The 10,700-nt window shown below is 41.0% G+C and overlaps 1 protein-coding gene across 2 annotated transcripts; it reads left to right on the forward strand.

Annotated features, from left to right (window-relative positions):
• Positions 1 to 5,358: 5,358 nt before the first annotated feature.
• Positions 5,359 to 7,565, forward strand: LOC147622240 (co-chaperone protein p23-1-like). 2 transcript variants are annotated; one of them, XM_086823354.1, is made up of 7 exons: positions 5,359 to 5,498; positions 5,912 to 6,098; positions 6,570 to 6,741; positions 6,855 to 6,892; positions 6,991 to 7,008; positions 7,051 to 7,120; positions 7,226 to 7,565. In XM_086823354.1, exons 1-7 carry the CDS (start codon positions 5,494 to 5,496, stop codon positions 7,279 to 7,281), a joined length of 546 nt encoding a protein of 181 aa, XP_086679480.1. In that variant the 5' UTR covers positions 5,359 to 5,493; the 3' UTR covers positions 7,282 to 7,565. The 2 variants fall into 2 exon arrangements, with proteins under 2 accessions (XP_086679480.1, XP_086679479.1); XM_086823353.1 differs by having other exon boundaries at positions 6,991 to 7,120.
• The last annotated feature ends 3,135 nt before the right edge of the window (positions 7,566 to 10,700 follow it).

A 10,700-nucleotide genomic window follows, 5' to 3' on the forward strand; every position in this document is an offset into this window, starting at 1 on the left:
GGAAGGGTCAGATCCTTAGGTCAACACAAATGGGTACACACATATGCATATGCATCTAAAGCAAAGAATAGATGTACAAATCACCATCCTAAGCATGCCAAACGCACAAGTGCATGAGATGACTGCATTGCAAACCATGGAAGTAAAACTCATTCACCATGCATCAAGCATAAGAGTCAAAGAGAAGTCGACAACAAACAAGAAAATGTTGCAAGAAGAAAAGAGCCAGGAGTCAAGCCAAGGAGCAAAGACCAAGAGCCAAGAAGCAGTTAACAAGGAGATGGACAAGAAAAAGAGCTAGGACAATGGGGACGAAGTTGCATGAAGAGTAATCTCACAAGGTCTTCATCAAACAAAGTAGAGGAGAGACCACAAGTACCTCAATTCTCTAATAAGCAAGAAATCAACAAAACCTCACTACCCAAGCCTACATTTCAGCCTACATGTTGTAAAAAGGGTCACCATATGAGTAACACATCCATCTCATTACATTTCTATTTTTTTCACCACACCTTACCACCTTAAGTAGCTATGTTGGCACTAAGGGGGGTGATGACATGTTGTCACCAAAGCTTATCGCCTAAGAGTAGCAATCAAACACCTAGGGGTGGTAAACCTCACATCTGACCACCTTGTAGGCCTAAGAATATGGCACCAAGATGAATTAGCTTGGATACATAAAGAGACTTGAGATAAGTGCATGTGATATGTTTGTTTGAAAATGACTCCTTTTATGTGAGCAAAATATACCTTGTCTTTGCTTGCTCATGTGGGATTGTTCTTGGCAGCTTGCTAGACTTACACTCACTCCTTGTGATCCATGGCACCAAGTATCTCCTCTCAACTCTCTCTCTCTCTCTCTCTCTCTCTCTCTCACTCACTCACTCACACACACACACACACACACACACACACACAAGATCAAAGAGTAAGGAGAAGACAAGAGATTAATCAGCATAAAGCAATCAGCATAAAGCGGGATTGTGTCTTTGTACTATGAGAAAACGTCTTATGTACATCTAGTCCCTTATTCACGCTTGGGTGCCCAACTATTGAAGCTTGGTTATGACCAGCTTTTCTCATAATAATTACAACTTTTATAATGCCTTTTGCTAACTCTCATATATGGCAAAGAGCGCTTTTGTTAACCCCAAAACAAGTTAACAAAGACCATGCAACCTTGGCCTATTTTGAATCCCAAAGGCATGCATGCACCATACTCCCAATCCTCACAATTGTCACTGATGCAACTAGCTAGTGGGCTATCTAATAGCTATGCCCTTGGGAGGCCTCTCGCCCAAGGTCTAACCTTCATGGAGGAACTCTCTAAAATGAGCCACCATCCAATAGTATACCCCAATAATACCGTTAAAAGTGTAGGGGACTGCCTGTGTTAGAAGCATGGCGAGCAGAAATTAGACTAAAGCTGAAAACTGAAATCAGAGAAGACAAAAACACGCTGAGATACTTCCATTGATGTGACCCCTTGAATATAAAGGGGAAAAGTACAAGAGCTGAGCATGAGTGCATATGGGATAAATCCCTGAGTGCCACATGGCATACACTGAGATGACCAAGACTAAAAAAACTCCTAGTGAGCATTTAGTAAAAGTACTCCTAGTGAGCACTTAGTTCCAACACCCTCCTTAAGTGATACTAGGAGGACATGAGTGACAAGATGACAGATGGCAAAGATAGATAATAAGGCAAGATGAAGAGACTGATGACTAAGATTGAAAGACAGAAACATAAGACAAGATCCTAAGACACCCCTCCTCAAGTGATATCCTCATATGGGTCCACAAGGGTAGGGACAGAAATGGATCATAGACTTAGACATAGACAATCAGCCAGTAGAGTGGTCCCACAGACAAAGAGACTGTCAGATAGACATTAGAGAGTCTGACAACTAGATGATAGATGGGGACATAGACAAAATGCCAAAGACATGTGGGTAACTAATCCACAAAAGATAGGCATATAGACTGATAGACAGAGTGTCAGAGACATGTGACTGTAAGATCACATAAGATAGACACATAGACAGAGAGACTGACTGATTGTAGATAGACAGAGAGATGGACCTTGATAGATAATCCCTCCTCAAGGGCAATCCTCCTACTAGAGTGGGTAATGCAGGGGTGCCTCTTGGATAGGGACAAAGATAAGTCCATGTAGACAAATAGACATGACATTACTCCATGATCTACATCATTGGTGATCAATGGTGGTAGATAGCATGAAAGCATAGACAAATATGAGAGAGATGGGAAGGTCTTACCATATTTGGCAGTGTCTAATCCCGTACATGAGAGACATATAGATGAAGGGAAGGTCTTACCTCTTGCATTGACTAATGAGCAAGGGCAGTGTCTATTCCTGTACATTGAAAATGAAAATGACGTTTGAATATGAAAGAAAAATGAAAATTCCTGATTTTGCTGCTTCAGCCTCTGAGCAGGTCTTCCCTCTCTTTCAAAACCATATTTTTGACCGTCTATTCAGAGGGGTAACCCGTGAATGGCTGAGCATGAAGAGGTTGCTGGTCATGAAAGAAAAAAAGGGCACTTGGGCCTTGCTGAAAAATTGACGAACCAAGACCACCCATACCTTGAAATCTGAGGGAAATTGAGTAGCCAGCATGAGGACACTTGTTGGGCCTGCTTTCCATAAAGAAGTTGATGCAGGGTGACGTGCTCTTGCACCAAAATGTGACCCAAAGAGGAAAACGCAGCAGCAAGCAGACTGATTAGACGAGATGTTCCCAGCAGATAATCGATGAGGAAAGGGGTTGCGCAGCCTGAAAATAGTGAAGAACGTGTTGCTATTGATGAACCGTTTGCAGATTAGGCTTGGCGGGTTGCTTACTGATATGACGAGCTGCAAAAAGATGCGTGGGTTGCTAAGGAAAATCGCCATGAAGAAGAAGGTGCGCACCACCATGTGAACCACGAGCTACACAAGAAACTGCAGCGTGTCGAAGATGGGGTGCATGGCGAAGATAGGCTAAGAAGGTATGACGAACTGCATGAGAAAAACACTGCCTTGCTGAAGATAAATTGTCGATGCTTGAAGAGATGCCTGAGGGCTACAGAGAAGAAGATGAAGATGAGCTAGGGCTGAAATGGGAGCTAGGTGGAGACCTGCTCTGATACCATGTTAGAAACATGGCGAGCAGAAATTAGACTAAAGCTGAAAACTGAAATCAGAGAAGACAAAAACACGCTGAGATACTTCCATTGATGTGACCCCTTGATGACCAAGACTAAAAAAACTCCTAGTGAGCATTTAGTAAAAGTACTCCTAGTGAGCACTTAGTTCCAACAGCCTGGCCTTATGTTAGCCTCATTATGTCCAAAAGGGGCCATTTGGCCTTTACGAATATGCAAGAAATGATAATCAAAGAGAGGGGAAGTAGGCAATATGTGAGTTGGAGAAGAAGTAAAAGATGTTAGTGAACCGAGGATTAGGAGGATGAGTATGCAAATATGGGCTAATAACGTAGGTACACACAATACTACAAAGGCTATATCCTTGTGTTTTTATTTTATTTTATTAATATATATATATAATACATACAAATTATTAATATTTATTATGAAACATATATGATTTATCATGATTATAATAATTTATTCACAATTGATCCTAAGGTTGTCGAAGTTGAATCTAGCTAGAATTCCTAAGCTTTAAATCTAAGGTCTCCTCCATTACTTATAGCCTTTTTCCAACAGCCCAATATTAAGTTAAGTTTGCCATGCAACTTGGAGAACACACTAGTCTCCCAACCCGTCCTCCGGATGGGAGAGGAATGGATACCATGGAGTAGGCCTTGATGAATTTGAATTGAAGCCCATTTTGGCAGTTGCTTACACCAGCCTGTAGAAGAGAGAGCACACTGCACAGCTCGAGTGGGCCTTAAAGGGTAACAAATATTAATAATAAGTCAGCTCTCACCTGTCTCTGATGGGGTTGACGACACAATGTACAGCCCGAGTGGGCCTTGATATATATACATAAAGGAGATTGAAGTCTCTTTTGACATGTGTCATCAAAGAATGCAAAGTGTGGAGGGGGGGTGGGACATAGAGTAGGGGAGAGAGAGAGAGAGAGAGAGAGAGAGAGAGAGAGAGAGAGAGAGAGAGAGAGAGGGGGGGGGGGAGGGACATAGAGCAGGGGAGAGAGAGAGAGAGGGGGGGGAGGGCCGAAAAGAGAGAGAGAGGTGTCAACCCCATCAGAGACGGGTGAGAGCTGTCTCCAAAAGTTGGGCGGCGGACCAAGGATCAACGACATGTGAAGTTCGAACGCAACCAATTATTTATACAGAGAAATAATAGCATGTAGTAGTCCGACAAAGTAGACTTACTATACTACTTACCATATAGTAGTAGTGCTGCACGTAATAATAACATAGCCAACAATAAAGTAGACTTACTGTGCTACTTACCATATAGTAGTAGTAGTAGTAGTAGTGTTGCACGCTGTCCTTCCCCAGACCCATATCAATTTTTACCATACTGCTATATCAGCGTGCATATTTAGGAACTCGTGAAAATATAAACATTGTGACACTACTGTGTGCCCCTATGAGCTTAATCCCACATGAACGGCTACTTTACCCCCAATGAGAGATTTATAATGGAGTGAATAAAAAATGGAAAAAGCCATGAAGAGAGTCGTTCGGACCTTAGAGAATAGTCTCCCCCCCACGTAAAAATGGTAGAAGAAAGTGTATTCTTTATTTTGTAAATGTTGGCGCCAGCTGATGGTCCAGTTTTGATGAGAGTTAGAAGAAGTCAAGTTGGCCAGCACGTGCAGACATGGACAAATGAAATCTCTCATTTGTTCGTGATACAATCCCTGACGCGAGCTCATTATAGTAGCAAGCTCAGCTTTGCGGAAGTTTTATCTTTGCTTATGGTTTTCGACTTCGAAATGCAAGGTAGTGATGGCTTCGATCAGTCGTCGGCGCTTGAATATATAGAGGAAACTACTTTGCATCCTTTTGTGCCACATGGCAAGGGGTAAAGTGGTCTCCTTTATATATGTACAAGTCATCTCTCACCTGTCTCTGATGGGGTTGACATGTCTCTATCTCTCTCTCTTTTCGACCCTCTCCTCTCTCTCTCTTTTCGACCCTCTCCTCTCTCTCTCCCCCCCGCTCTCTGTCCCACCCCCCACCCCACACTTTGTATTCTTTTGACGACACGTGAATGCAGTTTCCTTTATATATAGTATAGATATAGATTAAATGCAAAATTCTTATCCTCTGAAGTTGGGTCGTTTTGGGCATAGTTTAGGCCGTGGGAACCTTGATGAGCTTCTCCTGCCATGGGAAAAGGCTCTAATGGCCCCCCTATTCTTGGGCGGACAAGTAGTGCCTGTGACTTACTTCACACGTTGCTATAAAAAGCAGTGTGTTGTTGTTGTGCCCTGAAAAACACGGCAATCTTCGTCTTCTTTTCGCAGGCGTGCAAATCTTCCAGAAGCACCATGAGGTATGCCCCCCTTCCCTGCTCTTTATTTGTTTTTAAGTCCACATCTCTTTGTAAATAAGAGCACACCAAACCCTAGATTCCTACATGAAACCCTAGAAGAAAGACGCAGGTAACGTTAGATTGAGGACACAAGAAAGCAGAAACCCTAGATTGAAAGAAGAAACACAGAAACTTGGAAAAATAAGCAACACGAGAAACCCTAGTTTGAGGAAAGATGAATCGCATGGCACTAGAATGAGAAAAAAAGAATCGCAGGACACTCTGGGTAGCCCTAGATTGTGAAAAGCAGAAACACATGTGTTTCTAGATAGAGAAAAGCATAACCCCATAGCGAGAGCTTTTTGTAACAGAGTTTGGATCTACTACGTAACAGACAGTTAATATAGTCATGTTTGTTTTGGGTATGTGTACAGTCGGCATCCGGAGGTCAAGTGGGCACAGCGATCAGACAAAGTTTATCTCACAGTGGAGCTGCCTGATGCTAAAAACCCGAAAGTGAAAATTGAACCCGAGGGCAAGTTTGTATTCGCTGCCACGGCTGGACCTGAGGAGGTGCCTTACGAGCTCGACCTGCATCTCTTTGACAAAGTGAATGTGGAGGTAGCCAACTGTCTCTAAACCTGTTGATGCTTTGTGTTAATTTCTAGCCTAGGTCGGACTGCAATCTGTGCCTGGCATTGCACATGTGCAAGCAGTAGCCTTTATGTAGCATCATCCCTTGAGGAAGGGGAAAGGGGGATGACATGCTGGCATTCTAAAGCATATGGGCTTAATTAATGATTCATTGTTATGTACCTGTGGTGACTGGTCTTTATGATGTTTGTTTATCGCTGACTAGAGAGTTTGAGCTTTTCTTAAACAAGTGGGCGGTAGTCATTCTGTTGCATTGGTAATTGGTTGCTGAAGTGCTCTCTCCCAAATGTCTCGTTCACATCAACCAGCAACCATGCTCTGTTTGTGGGGCCAATGGCCTTTTTGTAGCTGTTTCTTGCTCTCTCTCTCTCTCTCTCCCCACTATTGCTAGCTTGAGTGTTTTAATTTTTTCTTAACATGTCACACCTTTTATTTCAGGAGAGCAAGATAAGCGTGGGGTTGAGAAACGTCTTTTGTGTTCTCATAAAGAGTGAGAAATCATGGTGGAAGAGGTTATTGCTTGCAGATGGCAAATCGCCTCCTTACTTGAAGGCAGATTGGGACAAGTGGGTTGACGAAGATGAAGAAAATGAAGTGCCAAGTAACAAGTGTAAGCTTTTGTGTTGTTGATTATGGGAATTCTGGATGCAAGCTTTTATTCATGTAAGAAAGGTCACATGAGTGACGTGTCAGTGCCTAACATCCATGCCCTTTGGTTTGTAGTTGATAACTTTGATATGGGGTCAATGAATGACTTCTCGGTGAGTTAATCGCATATATGGGTTTACATGCAAATTTTTAGACAGTTTATATTTTCATGGTCTTCTTTTGATGTGGGTTTCATTGTTTGATTGTGTAGGACTTCAACATGGGTGGTGGTGGCATGGGCGGCATGGGAGGCATGGGCATGGGAGGCATGGGCATGGGAGGCATGGGAGGCATGGGCATGGAAGGTCTGGGAGGTGATGAGTCAGACAGTGACGATGAAGGTGTGTAATGTTAGCTCAATTATGCTCCTGTGTGTGCTGTAGCATCAGCTGAAATGGCCCTTTATGTACTTGGTTTGAATGTGATGTTTGGGTTTGGTGGTCCAGATGTCAATATAAGTTCAAAAGGTGATGTCAAGAGCGAGGCTATTGGGCAGGATTGACATCAAGCCTGATATCACTTGGAAAGCCATTTTAGAGAGGGCTTATAAGTTTGAAGTAATTCAAATTTGCATTTCTACAATGTCACTCTGAGCGGGCCATTTTCAAGAGACACACTTGAGTGTTCAGGACATTATAATAGAGTTTTTAAATGTTTTGGAGGAGGGAGTTTTGAGGAATGACTCTTGTAAAACAGTGAAAAAGTTAAGCCTAAATATTTTAGGTGCCAGGTTTGAACCTTAGACCTGCAAGTATCCTTTGAATCTCATGGAGTTTTTTTCTTCTACTCATATACTCATCAATTTGCAAGGGTTCCATTCTGTGTGAGTTTCACCTTAGAAATGCCTTATAAACCTTATGCCCCACCAAAGGGAATGGAAAAATTGTTTGTTTCATGTGGACTTTTATATTTTAGGTAAAATGATGGAAACACAATTTAAAGGATTTACTTTCACAGCCCCAAGGAGACTGAAGCGAAGTCCCATCTACCTAGTGATCGTGCAAAAGATAAATTAACATGCAAGGATTCTAGTAGGCCTCTCCTTTCTAGCCCTTGCTGATGTCACTAGTTGCATGGCTACCTTAATGTTGTGGAGCCCTTTGCCTTGTGCGTTCGGTCTACGTATGTTTTCTTTTTCTTTTTGTTTATTCTCCATTAAAGAGTTGAAGTAGATGAAAGGTGTACAATCTCCTCACAGGTTGATATTTTTTAACCTCTACATTGTAGCTTGCTGACTATATGTTGTGCTTCTTAGCATCATGGCTCTATAACATCTCATGCAAAGGTCTTTGACTTTTGTGTGGTGGTCTGATTGTTGTATGGAAATGCAGGATTTTTGGCATGAGAGTTGTAGGATAATAGAGTTATTGCGCAAAGGCCCTTAGTGTCACTGCATGTAATTCAAGAGAGCAGCTCAAAATGATAGCCCTCTAAGACTTATTGAAATCTGTCAAATACACACTAGGGTTACTAGTTGGCATTTTTAGAGAATAAAGAATATGCCCACTGACAGCTTCGGGCCTCTTCTCATGCATGAAGGGGTGAACACCAAGAATAACTACCCCCTAAAGGTGAGGAATGAAAGGTTTAATAATAGTTCCAAGCATACCCTATATCTTACTTTTTGTTATAAATAGGCTCGAAGTGGTGGGTAGCTCTTGACAATGCTTGATGCTATTTCTCTATTAATTTGTGTGATTTTTTCTTGTTGATTATGATGCTCATCAGTTTCACCTCTTTGTTTTCTTCCATCATGATGCTTATCAGCTTCACTACTTTGTTGATATTCCATTGTATTGAAACTAATGTTGTGGCTCTTGGCTTTGCAATATGCTTCCCACAAGTCTTCGAGGTCAAGGATGCCTATGAAAGTCTACACAAGACTTGTGGTAAAAACTAATTATTCTCATGTCGTACATTTGATGCCTTGAACTTTCTTTCACATGCACACATGCTCACAAACCCAAATGTTAGTTTGCCAATTAATTGATAAATTTAATTAATCCTAGCAAATACATTTATAGGCACAAACTATACTTCAGTTACAAGTAATGTAAGTACCCAAGGTATCACCCTCTCATACAAACCAATCTAGCAAATACATTTATAGGCACAAACTATACTTAAGTTACAAGTAATGTAAGTACCCAAGGTATCACCCTCTCTTACAAACCAATCTAGCAATTTGTCAAAGTCTTAAGCATACATCACTAAGGTAATTAAAAGTATTTAATATGAAAATATTTAGTTATCCATTATATTAATTTAATCTAGCATGGAGCAAAGATAAATTAGGCATCCCCAAGATATCTATAAGAGGGGAATCATGTGACATTCCTCTTGCTTGAGTTAGCAACTGATAAGTTCCAATTTAACCATGGGATATTTGCACAAAAATAAAAATTTAAGAATTTAAGAAATATCGTGTTCATAATTCAATTAAAAGTTTTCGGACCATCGGTTAGTCCAAAGGGCATATAACCAAGAACTCATAGTGACCCTTGTGAGTTCTATACATACTTCTCTAGATATCTTCTTTGGTAATAAAATTTGATGGTAACTGGATTTAAGGCCAATTTTACTGAAAACCATAGTCCCTTTAAGTTTACCATATAAGTCATCTACTCTAGTGTTTGTTTTTGAATGTGATATTGTTAACAGCATAGTAGTTACTACGCATTCAAAAAGTTATGTTGTTCTTTTTTGTGACAAGAAGGACTAGAACTCCAAATGGTATTGGGTTTAATCAAATCTCTTTCTAACAAGTCCTTATCTTATTTTTGGATTTTCTTTTATTCCACAATGCTAACTCTTATGGAGTAGAGAGTCTAGGCATTATCTTAATTTTATGGTCGGTTTTAGGAATTCCAATTAGTGTCAAAAGTGATGCCATACCCACTGGTACCTTTGATTTATTTCAACACCCGCATCCTCACTCTCTAGTGGTTCTCTCGGGGCTAATTTGAGAACCTACTAAGAACACCAACTGCAAAGCTAATGTCAGGTCATATATTATGCAGAAAGATTAAACTCCCCACTAACTTCCGGTACTCCTCCATATCCACAATTGGAGAAGAATCTTCCACATAAAGCTTTACATCAACCTCCATGGGTGTAACCATTGACTTGAAGAAGTTTCAAACAAATCAAGGAGGAGAATTCACATCAGCTAAGTTTAATGCCTACTGAAAGGAGCACATGATCAAGAGAGATATGACAACTGCTTATATACTCGACACAACAAAAATGTGTTACAGACGTCTCATGTCATAGCTTGCTTGTCTCGCCATTGGCTTGGGTTGTAAAAGCCAATAACTCATTTACAAGTTGTTGTGCTGGATTCCTTTCCCTATGACATTGTCATTGCTATGTGTAATGATTGCACTAGCCTTATTGAAGAGAGCCTTTAAGTCACGATTAGTTTATGGCCATAAAACAGACTCCAAATTGATCTTGATGTGTGGCACATAAAGGACATCAAAAAACTTCTTAGTATCACCATTGCTAGAAACAAAAGAAATGATACTTGAACCCATGGATGGGCATTTTCTATCGCTCTTGTTCACTACTAGGATAGACTTCCTCCACAAGCTTGAGAAAGGTGTACCAACCCTTTTGACTAGTCATATGTTAGGATGCTCCATTGTCTCAATGATCCATGCACCAACAAAATGCTAAGGAATGTTATGCCTTTGTATAGATTTCTTCTATTTCCATAAACAGATCCAATTCTACTTCAGCACTGTTCCTTGAGTCCTTCTTCCAAGGCTTCAAGATGCCATTCTTCTCATCTTCTTCCTTCAGCCTACATGATTTGACCATATGACGAGGCTTGTCGCCACCAGAAACACTTTGCCTTGGATTTCTTCTTTTTAGAAGCATTGGGGTTACTGGAGCCCTTGCCTTTCTTTTCAGAAGCAT

This window comes from Cibotium barometz, chromosome 29, assembly GCF_041138505.1.
Source record: "Cibotium barometz isolate CiBa-2024 chromosome 29, ASM4113850v1, whole genome shotgun sequence".
In the NCBI taxonomy this organism is placed as follows: Eukaryota; Viridiplantae; Streptophyta; class Polypodiopsida; order Cyatheales; family Cibotiaceae; genus Cibotium; species Cibotium barometz.

Bases quoted from the DNA above. Each gene is read 5' to 3' on its own strand.
- LOC147622240 (XM_086823353.1), top strand. The intron at 6,099-6,569 runs GTAGCCAACTGT...CTTTTATTTCAG, and splicing joins TTGACAAAGTGAATGTGGAG to GAGAGCAAGATAAGCGTGGG. The intron at 7,121-7,225 runs GTGTGTAATGTT...TTGGTGGTCCAG, and splicing joins GTCAGACAGTGACGATGAAG to ATGTCAATATAAGTTCAAAA.